The 12,259-nt window shown below is 45.7% G+C and overlaps 5 protein-coding genes across 5 annotated transcripts; 3 read left to right on the forward strand and 2 right to left on the reverse strand.

The window, feature by feature from the left end:
* The first annotated feature begins 403 nt into the window (after nucleotides 1-403).
* LOC108099824 (putative odorant-binding protein A10) lies at nucleotides 404-1,292 on the forward strand. Its single transcript, XM_017203454.1, has 2 exons — nucleotides 404-662; nucleotides 1,022-1,292. Exons 1-2 carry the CDS (start codon nucleotides 407-409, stop codon nucleotides 1,216-1,218), a joined length of 453 nt encoding a protein of 150 aa, XP_017058943.1. The 5' UTR covers nucleotides 404-406; the 3' UTR covers nucleotides 1,219-1,292.
* A 338-nt stretch (nucleotides 1,293-1,630) lies between these two features.
* On the forward strand, nucleotides 1,631-5,397 carry LOC108099821 (myosin heavy chain, embryonic smooth muscle isoform). Its single transcript, XM_017203450.1, has 5 exons — nucleotides 1,631-1,890; nucleotides 1,944-2,441; nucleotides 3,790-4,015; nucleotides 4,071-4,859; nucleotides 4,911-5,397. Exons 1-5 carry the CDS (start codon nucleotides 1,817-1,819, stop codon nucleotides 5,178-5,180), a joined length of 1,857 nt encoding a protein of 618 aa, XP_017058939.1. The 5' UTR covers nucleotides 1,631-1,816; the 3' UTR covers nucleotides 5,181-5,397.
* A 183-nt stretch (nucleotides 5,398-5,580) lies between these two features.
* On the reverse strand, nucleotides 5,581-9,311 carry LOC108099819 (ribosome biogenesis protein BMS1 homolog). The gene is made up of 2 exons (XM_017203448.2): nucleotides 7,448-9,311; nucleotides 5,581-7,391 (listed from the first exon to the last, which is right to left on the reverse strand). The coding sequence occupies exons 1-2, from the start codon at nucleotides 9,237-9,239 to the stop codon at nucleotides 5,698-5,700; spliced, it is 3,486 nt and encodes a 1,161-aa protein (XP_017058937.1). The 5' UTR covers nucleotides 9,240-9,311; the 3' UTR covers nucleotides 5,581-5,697.
* A 755-nt stretch (nucleotides 9,312-10,066) lies between these two features.
* Nucleotides 10,067-10,547, forward strand: LOC108099805 (protein new-glue 1-like). Its single transcript, XM_017203430.1, has one exon. The coding sequence runs from the start codon at nucleotides 10,086-10,088 to the stop codon at nucleotides 10,500-10,502; it is 417 nt and encodes a 138-aa protein (XP_017058919.1). The 5' UTR covers nucleotides 10,067-10,085; the 3' UTR covers nucleotides 10,503-10,547.
* Nucleotides 10,548-11,661: 1,114 nt separating this feature from the next.
* Nucleotides 11,662-12,252, reverse strand: LOC108099706 (protein new-glue 1-like). The gene has a single exon (XM_017203327.1). It carries the CDS (start codon nucleotides 12,055-12,057, stop codon nucleotides 11,662-11,664), a length of 396 nt encoding a protein of 131 aa, XP_017058816.1. The 5' UTR covers nucleotides 12,058-12,252.
* Nucleotides 12,253-12,259: the final 7 nt, after the last annotated feature.

Raw genomic sequence — 12,259 nt, forward strand, 5'->3', positions numbered from 1 at the left:
TTTCAAGTCGATCGGAACAAAAGAAGTTATAACTATTTGCATACCAATGTATTTTTTTCGTACATTTTTTCGTAAATCTTTTTTAAGCTTGGGCTAATATTCAAATGTGTTGAAGTTGATATCAATGTTTCATTAAGTAAGTACAAATAAGTACAAATGGTAATTAATTCAACTTTTAGGTTGTCTCAAAACTGTATGAGCTCAATGCTTGCTAAAAATTTCCTCTAAAAAATAATTTGCAAACGCAGTTGCCTGTTGCTCAAGGTAATCAAATTAAATTCACTTAATTCGAGTTCAATTGGTAAGTGGCCAAATTGGACGTCAACACGCAGGGTAATTGCAAAAAGTGGATCTCTATAAAAGCCCGGATTGCTGAAACGGTTAGCAGCATACGATCGATTCGAGAATGGGAGATTCCGGGTTTCGTCTGACCATCTGGGCCACCTCGTTGGTGGTGGCACTGATGTGCACCACCTGCTTCCGAGTGGAGGCTCTTCCTCATCCGCCTAGTTCATCGGCACCAATGGTGGAGAAGGCTTACGACGACAAGTTTGATAACGTCGACCTGGATGAGATCCTTAACCAAGAGCGGCTGCTGATCAACTACATTAAGTGTCTGGAGGGAACAGGTCCTTGCACTCCCGATGCCAAGATGCTAAAGGGTAAGTCTTGATTACAGGTCATATAAAAAACAAAGGGATCATTTCGAACTTCCAAAGTTTTTCAAAATCAAAAAGTGAACAGTCAAAAAATTTATTGATTTAATAACGGTTGATATTTCCAACACTTATGGTAAAGATAAAAAATATTATATCCGTTGACTACACCCTTGTTACTATCTGCTTCATAAAAACAGAAAGAAGTAACATAAACATTTACATTACATAATTATAGTATTAAATTCAAACATCTTTGTTTTAAAATATCAATTAAAATTATTCACATATTAATATTTATTGTATCTTAATATACAGGAATACGTTTTCTTGTAATTGTAATAATTTAAATCTAACCGTTACAGAAATCCTCCCCGATGCCATCCAAACCGATTGCACCAAGTGCACGGAGAAACAGAAGAATGGTGCTGAAAAGGTTACCCGTCATCTCATTGATAACCGACCCACCGACTGGGAACGCCTGGAGAAGATCTACGATCCCGAGGGAACCTATCGCATTAAATACCAGGAGATGAAGTCCAAAATCACCGAACAGAGTTAATTAACTTGTGTTAATGAAAATTACTTAAGTGTTTGTTTCCATTTAATTTCAAATAAACTGCATAGAAGCTTCAACCGTTGACCTTTTTTCGTTTATGAAATGGAACCTTTTTCTTGTGTTTAATTAAGCTTTTAAATAGGTAATAATGTGGAGAATTAATATTTTACTTCGTTTATTTTACTTCTTGCATTTTCTTATAAAAAATCTTGTTGGCTTGAAAACCAGAAGGAGTTAAAAGTCACATGGGTGCACCACTTTCTATGAATCCAACCAATATCTCGATTGCCGTCGATAGTCGGGCAATCGGTGGTGCCATGGCAACCTCTGTCCTGGGAGCCCCAATCCGATTCCTGGCCAAAACCCCAACAACGCAGCAGGCGGTGAGCAAACAATAAACAAACATCAAACATTCGGCGTAACCACAGCAGCAGGCACTTGGTTTTCAGTTATATTTCGACATCCTCGCCTCGCACCGGCTCTCTCTGTATATCTTTCTACACACTTAACATCCGAATCGGCCTTTTGATAAATTTGCTTAGCAGCTTACTCCGAGCTCATCTCAGTGAAATCATCCTGCGAAACAGCGGCAGGATCTTAGATGGTATCGCCGCGCAAGCCGGCATCGTCCTTTGGCCTAAAAGCACCCCGCTTGGAAGCGAGTAATCTGATGGCGTGGGTAGAGTCCATATAATCAAAGGGTTACTCGACTAAACATTCCTTTTTAGAGCGTCTGCCAAGAGCTGTGAGAGCCTGTTCTCGGCCAGTTCCCGGGAATCGGCAAGTTTGATTTACCAGCGGAGCAAACCGACTCCCCAACAACGTGCCGGGATGAAGGGCTCCAGCAATAGCCATCCGTCGATTGGCTCGCAGAACCACAGCGAGATCCACCAGCGGGTCATGTCCGCCAGGAATCTGCGTGCCAAGACCTTCCAGAACCAACTGGCCGATGCCCAGGCGGAGATCGCCAACCTGGCCCACGAGAATCGCATGCTGCGCACCCTCCACAAACGCCAGTCCTCGGCCCTCAACAAATACGAGTCCAACAACGCCGAGCTGCCGCAGCTGCTCCATTCTCACGCCGAGGAGCTGCGCGTCTGGCAGACCAAGTACCGCAACCTGCAGGCCGTCAACAAGGATCTGGAGCTGAAGCTGAAGCAGAAGGAGGCCATCATCCTGTCGCTGAGCGACCAGAACAAGCACTACAGCCAGCTCAACAAGGATAAGTATGTGGTTGGGAAAACCAAAAAATCGTATTCTTAAATATTGATGAATTTGATTTCCTTAATGTATTTACATGCTTCAGTTCATATTATTATTTTTAAACTTCTGTATATGTATATTTTTTATACGCATAAAAAAAAACTTTTGTAATTCGTTTAGTAAATTTACTATTTAAATCTACTATTTCAAATTTTCTTCCAATCTCTAATCCTATTTAAATTCATATTTTCGAGGTTCTTTTTTAATACCAAAAGTTGATTTATTTTCTCGATTGTTTATTAATTTATTTTCAAAAATGGTAATCTTACTTAAATACATTTTCTTCTGGGTAAAATAACATTGTTTCCAGTGTTTTTTTTTAACCCAACATTTTTTTTGTATTCTTTCTAGCCAAAAAATGTGTTACCATATTTTTAAGTTCTGCCTATATATTTATTTTTAAGTATTTTATTAAAAGGACGAAAAAAATGTCGAAAAAAAATAGCACCACTACCACATTTATTAGCAAGTACCTAATATTTTGCCGAATAGCCTGCCAATATTTTGATCTTTAAAAGTTTGAAAATAGCATTGAAATGGGACGTGGAAAGCACTGCACTAAGGAAAAGCGTGGTATTATCCAAAAGCTGATAATGGATGGAAAATCGTACAGGGAAGTTGGTCGATTGGTCGGATGTTCAAATAAAATGATCAATAACGCTCTAAACTATAACGAAAAACCTGAAACACGAGGACGAAAGCGATCTATGACCCCCTTTCAAGTCAATCGATTGATTCGTCAGAGCAAGAAGGATCCTTTCAAATCTGCTACTGAGCTTAAGAAGGAGCTTAAAATAAATGCGACGGAGCAAACTGTGCGTACATATCTCAGGCAACATAAACCAAAAGCCTGCAGCCCAAGAAAGGTACCACTATTAAATCCAAGAAATGCGCAGCTGTTGTTTCCAATAAAGGATACACCACAAAGTATTAAATGAAAAATATAACAGAATTAATAATTCAATACTGTTATCTCATGAATATTGGTAGTTCTTATAATTTTAAACCCATTTTTGAAAAGTGGTGCTATTATTTTTTTCGTTAAGTTTTATGAGTTTTAATCCTGTTTCTTGAATAATTTAAAAACTAAAACAAAAACATTTTTTTTACTTTCTGTTTCTTTGTTGCGATTCGATTCTAAAAAGGTATTGCATGTTTTGATAGAGCTAAAAATATAGGTAGGGTGACTATCCAAACACTGCTAGAGTAGGTGGTGCTATTATTTTTTTCACAGCTGTACATATGTTTGTTGTTGGGTTAAGGATTTCCATTTCAGGAAATTTCTTTTTAATTCCCCCATCCTTTCCCCAGAAACCTGGACGAGCGCCAGAAGCTGCAGGAGAAGCTGAAATCGCTGGAGCAGCGGCTGGAGGACAAGGACAACGACATGAAGCTGATGGCCCGCAAGGTGCAGCTGGAGTCCAAGAACTTCCGCCAGCAGCTGCTCAACGAGCAGAAGAAGGGCAAGGAGGTGATGCTAAAACTGGAGAAGGCCAAGCTCGAGATCAGTGGATATCGCAAGCTGGAGGAGTACACAGTGAGTTCCAGTAGTAAACATACTTTAAATAAAATCTAATTATGAAATCCTTTAGCTCGGCACCGACAAGATAAATCCCTTGTCCTCCGGTCGACGAACCAAGTTGAGCGGCGTCTCCGAGGAGCCGGAAAAGATCGACAAGCTGGAGAAGTCCATCGAGATGCTGGACAAGGCCATCGAGAAGAACAGCCAGAGCGAGTTCAACGCTCTGACGGATGTCCTGGAGTCGGACTCGTTCTACGACTTCGAAAAGGACAGTGGCGAGGACAAGAGTGGACCCAATAGCCCGCCAAGTCAGCTGGAGCGACAGCCGGGAGGCCGTGGCGGCAAGCTCATCCTGCCGCCGGCCACCAACCAGGCCAAGATGGGTCACAACGCCAGAAGCTCCACTCTCAGCCAGGTGCTCTCGGCCCAGGGCAAGATCCCAGTGTCCTCGGCGAAGACTATTCGATCCAGGATTAGCGGAGGAGCAGCTGCCAAGGCGGAGAGTTCCCTGGCCAGCAAGCGCCGCGGTCCGGAAAGCCTCTCCAAAATGGCCTCCGCTGAGGTGAAGTCTAAGCAGTCGACGCTGAAATCCCTGGAATACGACTACGATGATGATTACGAGCCGGCGGGCGAGGATGACGAGGATGATGCCTACGGCCTGATGAGCAAGATGTGCGCCGATGGCGGCGACCAAGAGCCGGAGGAGAACAGCGAGGAGAATGCCAACGATGCCAGTCTGGTGAAGTACGCGGCCTACATGGATGCCAAGAGCAGCGAGGGCGATCCCCTAGAAGAATCGCTGGAGGACGACGACGACGAGGGCACAGATGGTCAAAATACTCAGCGCAGCGATGAAGAGGTAACACTTTCGATATATCCTTGTAGTTATAACCATTGTTCCTTTTTGCAGTCGCAGGACAACAGTGTGCGTGCTCCGCGCCTCAAGGAGGACATGTCCAGCCTGCGCAAGCAGATCTCCGACGACTACAAGGAGCGCGAAAGCTTTCTGAAGACCTTCTGCCGGCAGGCGAGCAACAGCAACATGCGCGACGATCCGGCGCCCAAGAAGCGCAACAGCATCGCCGGCGGAGCGGCGGCCAGCAGCCACATGACCGGCAGTCGCAAACACGCCCTGTTGGCCGCCCTAAAAACGATCGATGACAACAAGAGCCAGGACTAAGAGCAAACACCATGTTAGTTCCACCCACGACCAGTTCAAGTTAGTCCCTAAGCGGTGTTGAGTTATATATATATTTTTCAAGCTGAAGAACCCGGTGCCTCCGGTCCGGCCGGAGCAACTGCATCAGTCGGTGGCCGAACGGGCGCTGATCCACAGGTTGCTGCAGTTGCTCCAGCGCCGGCGGCACGGTCGTTGAGTAAATTGTAATAGAATTTAACTGTGTTGGTTGATCTACTACGGGGTTTTTTGGTAAAGCCAATTGAAGTTTCAAAACCAATTAATACTCTTTTGGCAAGCTCACAAGTTAAAAGGTTTTAAGTATTCGAGCAAATTTCCTAGCTTGACTTGAATTTTATCAAATTAGTTGGATTGAACTTTTTAAATAATATCTTTCACTTCCTTTCCTTTTAATCATAAAAAACATTTTATTTTTCGTTACCTATATTTTATACAGCAGAATATCTAAGACCTTTCCATACAAACGATTTGTCAGAAGTTCAATTATCCCCTAAACCAATCAGGCAGATTGCTTTCCCCGCATCTTGCTGATGGCCCGCGATACCTTCTTGCGCAGCTCCTTCTGGCGCCGCTCCTTGGAGGCCATCTTCTCGCGCTTCTTCTCGCGGTAGTTCTTCATGCGCTTCTTCATCTCCACGCGCTCGCGGTGGAGCTTGTCCTTGTAGTTCGTCTCGATCATCTTCATCATCTTGGCCACCTTCTGTTCGTACGGCGAGAGGACCACGGCCACCCGTTCCAAGGGCTTTTTGGGGTTCTCCGGTCCGAACTTCGGCTTGTCCTTGTACGGCAGCGCACGCTGAAGAGCCTTCGGTATGGTGAGTGGCCGGAAGATCTTCTCCTTCCGCACGACCTCCGTATACATGCTATCCGGCTGGGCGGCATTCTGCATTGCCCTCTCTCGCTTCAGTTGACCCAGCGTCTTCATGCCCTGCCACTGGCTCTTCTGCTCCAGCGGCAACAAAAGCGAAGTTACAGGTGCATAGAACCGTGGAACCTCCACGCGGAACCACGTGCGGCAAAAGACTATGTCGCTCATCAGGATCTTGTCTTCGAATGTGGCGCGATAGGAACCCTCGGGTGTATGATGAGCCTTCTTGATCTGACCACGGATGCCGGAGACCGTCTTGATCTTGGCTCCCTCGAACTTGGCCACTTCCAGCGAGGAGTTGAACATGTCCTTTACGAAGGCCGTCTTCTTGTAGATCTTGAAAGGGTGGCCCACCAGCTTGAGTTTCTTCATGATCTGCGAGGATTTGTCCAGCTCGGTAACGCAGCCGGTGGCCGCTATCCGGAAGCCCAGTCGCCGCATCTCCTCCTGATCCTGACGCACCGTCTGCAGGGCCAAGAAGCCCGTGTTCTGCGGCGTGATCGGACCCCAGAAGGTCATGCTGCAGGTGACGTGGTTGGGTGTGTACTTGAGATAGCGCTGCCGGAAGTTGTCCTCCACCTTGGCATAGATGGCCACCGTTTGGAAGCGACGCCAGCCCATCGAGATGATCAGGGGATCGCCCGTCTTAAGGATCTTCTTGTACCAGCGATGCTTCTTCACCTTGCAGTTGACATAGCCCACGTTCTCCTCTGTAAGATTAAGGGCGCCGACCAGCACGGGATAGCTGGCATCGAAGTTCTCCACAAACTCAGCGGGCAGCTGCTTGAAGCCCAGACGGACGTACAGGCCCGGTCGATAGCCTTCGATTTGGATGCGGAACTCGTTGTCCAGGTGGGCAAACTCGCTCTTGTTCAGCTCGCTCTGGCGCTGAGCCTCCGCCTTGAGGTCCTCGTAGAAGGAGTGGTCGCCGGTGATGCGACCGGTGTCCTCCTCGCCCTTTCCCTCGCCACTGTTGTCGTACTCCGCATCGAACTTGGCCTTCAGCTTCAGTTTCTTGGCCATCAGCTCGGCCTTCGTGAGGTTCTCCTCCTCCACGCGGGTCAGCTTTCGCTTGGCTGCTGTGGACTCCTCAGGCTTTGCGCTCTCTTCATCCGATTCTCCATCGCCTTCTGTCTTGGGTTTGCCGCTATGCTGCTCGCCCGTCTCCAGATCCTCAAAGTCACCGTACACCTCGCTCTCGGCGTCGCTCATGTCGTCCATCTTCAGCAGATTCTCTGCATCCTCGCTGGCCTTCCACTTGCCGGTAACAAAGCAGTTCTTAATCAGCTGCTTGTTGTCCTCCGCTAGCCAATCGCGAGTGGCATCTGTAAAAGGGTTGCTATATAATCCAGTTCAAAAATAAAAGTTCTAAACTACTTACCACCCTGATACTCGAAGAAACAGCGCTCGTCCTTGTCCCTGATGTCCTTGTCCGATTGCTGCTGGCTCTGTTTCTTTGCCGCCACCCGAAAGAGGCCGCCCAGCTCCTCCTCGGAGTCTTCGTTTTCTTCCGCTTCCGCCTCCTGTCGGCTGCGCTCACTCTGATTATAAACTCCGTAGACGAGGCGCATCAGGTTCTTGGACTCCGAATGGCGTTGTAGGAAGGCATCGCGGGCCTTTTGGGCCAGATTAGTCTTCCAGCTCATGTTGCTGGCCAGGACGCGAGCCTCCTCGTCGTCCGAATCCGATTCATTGGCGGTCTTCACATTGCCCAGGCTTTGGTACTCCTCGTCGCCAGAAGAGGCATCTTCCTCCTCTGGATCTTCCTCCTCATCGCTATTCTCGCCACGCCAATCGTCCGTAGCAAACTCATCCTGCTCTTCATCCTCACTATCAGCTGCATCGAGACCAGAATCCTCGCCCTCTTCATCCTCATCTTCGCTGCTTTCCCCATCTTCTTCTTCTTCCTCGCCTTCATCATTGCGAAAGTCCTTTGACTTGATGGGCTGGGCATCGGAGAAGAGACGGAACTCCTGCTGCTCCATCTGCTCATCGATTGTGGCCTTCTTGTCGATGAGCTTGCTGACCAGTTCCGCCTGTTCGGCGGCCTCGGCAGTTTGCTCCTGCACCTTGTGCGAGTGCGATCCCTGCAGCTCAATGTACACGGCATCCTTGTCATACACTATTCCACCCACTCCCGACATGGGGGCGTATAGCAAGCGCTCCTTCTCGAGAAGACTGCGCTTCTTTTCGGTTCCCGGCAGCGGACAAGGATCGGGAATGGCGCTCAGCTCATCGATGCGTGCGTCACCCAGTCCAGCGATGTGCACCATGTGCTCCTGCTTGAGGGGAACTCCTCGAACGTAACCATACAGCACCACCTCTCGATCACACTTGGGATCCCGGCGGATGCGATCCGTGTTGGTGACGTCCTCCACGCGATCGACCAGCAGATAGCTATGTGCTCCGCGCCACTGCAGTGGTCGGAATTTCATCACCGAGATGAAGCGTCCCAGGTTCTTGACCTCGTTGCGTAGATACTCGCCGTGGAGGAGGCCCGAGAGATAGAACAGCTTGGCGCCGTCGTAGACCTCCGTCCAGAAGCGGTGCTTCAGCTCTTTCTTGCGCTTTCGCAGCTGCTTGGGGTTCTTGATCATGTCCAGGTGGGTAAGCACGCCCATAATCTTCGGCATTCCGTGCACTTGACAGATGTTCAGGAACTCGAAGATTTCCATTTCGAACCCGTAGCTTGCGTCGCAAAGGAGCAGGACCAAATCGGCGCACTTGGCCACATCGATCATGGAGTTAACGTCGTTGTTGCACTCCAGCAGGGTGATACGCCGCTTCTTGGAGGTCACTATGGTGATAGGGCCCTTGATTTCGGTGACATTCGTGCGGGTAAAGCTCTTGATCAAATTTTTGATCAACGTAGTCTTGCCCACCTTGGGCGGACCCACCACGGCAATTAGCACGGGTGGCGGTACGTCCGGCGTTTGGTCGACAACCGGAATGTGCTGCTTCTTGGCAGTGAGGTCTTCCTTGCGACGGAAGTTCCTCTCTGCCCGCTGCGCCGAGTTTATAGCGAACGCCTTTGGATTTCTCTGCCTGGCGGTCAATTCGGGATCCTTTTGGTTTGAATCTTTCTTGGCCTTTAGCTTCTTCTTGTCCGCTTTAACGCCGGACTGGCGGGCGCGGTGCTGCTTGCGCTTGTCCTGGCCGGCATCGTCGGCCATTGCGAAAGCGATTTAAATGCTCGAAATTGTCAAAATTTTTGGTGTTTACGCGCTGCACGTGGAGGACGGAGTGACCAAGCCGCATTGTTGAAAATTCCAGAGCCGTTAGAAAATACAAAAAAAATACTAAAATGAACCAGTTCATTTTAAGAAAACAAAATATTTGAACAATGTTAACAGTTATCCATGTACATCATACATAATTATATATTAATTTAAGTTTCTTGGAATAAGAAAACATTTATAATAAAGTTTTGACTTCAGTTTATATATAGACATACATAGGTATAATTAAAAACTTTACCAAAAGTTGTAGTAGTGCAAATTTAGGACAACTTTGTATATCCCATAGAAAAGATCGAAAAAAAATGGGCTAAAATTATAACGCTAATATTTTTAATAAGTAACACGTTTTTTTACGCCCACAAACCGCGAAATTTGTTGGATCCCAATTTCAATCATACAGCATTTTTGTTTGAAAACTTCTGGAGAAAATATACAGCGTTATTCTAAGCCTACTTTTACCTCCAACAAAATAAACAAATCAATCTCTATCAAATAAAAAAATTTTTTATGGTTCTGTTGTATTTAGGCCTAATAAAATTCACATATTATTTTGATGGGCCTAACTGAGTGTTTGTCTTGGAATTCTGTATCAACAACCCAGTTCTAAATACTTTCCGATGAAGAATGCCAATACCAACTAAGCACACATTAATTCATTGTACTATTTACTAGAACCAATATGTCGAAAACATCTTTCAATCCGAGCCAGATGGATATAAAAACTCTGGTTTTGCGGAGATATGGCACATCAGTCACAGCACTCGAAGATACCAATTCAAGATGCGATCCCAGCTGGCTTTCTTCCTTGGCTTAGTGGTCCTCATCGCGACTGGCGAGGTAGCTGCCCAGACCCCTCCTGCCTCGAGCTCTCCAGCAAGTCCTTCGACCCCACCTTCTTCCTCGCCAGCATCTCCCTCCACCCCAACTACATCCCCCGGCTCTTCAACCTCTCCCACTACCACACCCTCCTCCGCCTCCTCCGACGCAACAACCACTGCCTCAAGCACAGCGGACACTACCACCGCTGCGCCCACTACAGTGGCTCCCGCCACCACCAAGTCTTCCGGCACGAAGAAAAAGACCGTCACGCATTATAAGCGCAAGGTTAAGAGGCCAGCCAGGGTCCGCAAGATCCACCACAAACGTGGAGGCGCACAAAGGGATCGCAGGCGCAGGAATCGTTCTACCAGGAATTAAGGCTAAGGCTAAGCATAATGGAATTTTACACTCGCACCACAAAGGATTTAGAAAACCACTTCGATGCATTTTTAACTATATTGTTATCCTACTTTTAAATAAATGTATTTTATATTTGCAACATTAAATAATGAAATTGAAAATGTGGTCGCTTATTTATAACTCGTAGTTTCGGTTATTGAAGTAGTCGATCATGGTATTAATAATTACAGTTGGATCCGGTTATAGCGACTTTCAATGGACCGACGGTTTTACGTCATTATACCCGAAAGACACACTAACCAAAAGGAGCAACAACATTTTTTTTTTATTTGAAAACTAAAACTAACAGAGTAGTAAGAGTATAAGGACCTTCGCGTCGTACCGATCACTGATAAATATAGAAATTTGATGGCACGACTCAATATCCGGTTGAATTGTGAAAAATTTTATTGAATAAGCGGTTTGTCGCTAAAAGCGGCAAAAAAGCGGAAGCCCTTTCAAATAAGTTTGTATGGGGGTTTTGTCGCAAACTCAGGACGGACACTGAGGCGGAGTCGTTATAGCAATACTGTAATAGCAATACTGTAATTAATAATAATAATATTTATCGAGGAGAATCGCATTTTGTAAACATAAAAATTATATTTTAATACTTTTAAAAAATAAGGTTTTTGTTTTCAAATTTTATAATACATTTTGATAGGTTTTTAATGTATGTAATGTAATGTAATGTAAAAACGTATAAAAACATGGCCTAAAAACACATGTAAATAAAGAGGCAAAAAAAAAAAAATAGAAAATGTACCTACTTTAATAATGATAATTATTCCTATTCTAGAATGTTTTCCCCAAGTCATATTTATAAAAAAAATTAAATTTAATAAATGTGAAATAATTAATTTAATGGGCTGATAAACGTTGATGTGAAAATCAACAAAAGGATATTATATTTTTTAGTTGTTAATTTTTTTCTTTTTAATTATTAAAGTTTTATTTGTAGAGAATTTTGTTTGTGCTTAAACTGAATTTCGCATTTTAAATAAAGATTTAATTTTTTTGTTTTTAAGAGCATGCTGTTTTTATTAATATGTATATAACTATATAAAAAATAAAAGTATAGATAAAATAATCGAAGTGGTATTAAAAATCTTGTGGGGTTAAAATCCGGTTGGCATCTTTAATTCCTGCGCCTGCGATCCTCCGTCGCGCCTCCACGTTTGTGGTGGATCTTGCGGATCCTGGCAGGTCTGTGAATCTTGCGCTTGTAGTGCGTGACGGTCTTCTTCTTCGTGCTGGATGACTTGGTGGTGGCGGGAGCCACTGTAGTGGGCGCAGTGGTGGTAGTGTCCGCTGTGCTTGAGGCAGTGGTTGTTGCGTCGGAGGAGGCGGAGGAGGGTGTGGTAGTGGGGGAGGTTGAAGAGCCGGGGGATGTGGTTGGACTGGTGGGAGATGCTGGCGAGGAAGAAGGCGGGGTCGAAGGACTTGCCGGAGAGCTCGATGCAGGAGGGGTCTGGGCATCGCCAGTCGCGATGAGGACCACTAAGCCAAGGAAGAAAGCCAGCTGGGATCGCATCTTGAATTGGTATCTTCGAGTGCTGTGATGTGCTTTATGTTATCGAATCCAGAGTATTTATAGTCGAATAGTTGGAAGATGTCGCGTACTTGTTTTCCTTAAGCAAATAGGCTGGTAAATTGGTATTTGCTTACTTGCGATTCACCAAGTGTTGTATTTAGGTTGACAAAACACAGACCAAAATCATCTTTTTGGTGTTCTA

Source organism: Drosophila ficusphila, unplaced genomic scaffold (genome assembly GCF_018152265.1).
Source record: "Drosophila ficusphila isolate 14025-0441.05 unplaced genomic scaffold, ASM1815226v1 contig_106, whole genome shotgun sequence".
Classification (NCBI taxonomy): domain Eukaryota; kingdom Metazoa; phylum Arthropoda; class Insecta; order Diptera; family Drosophilidae; genus Drosophila; species Drosophila ficusphila.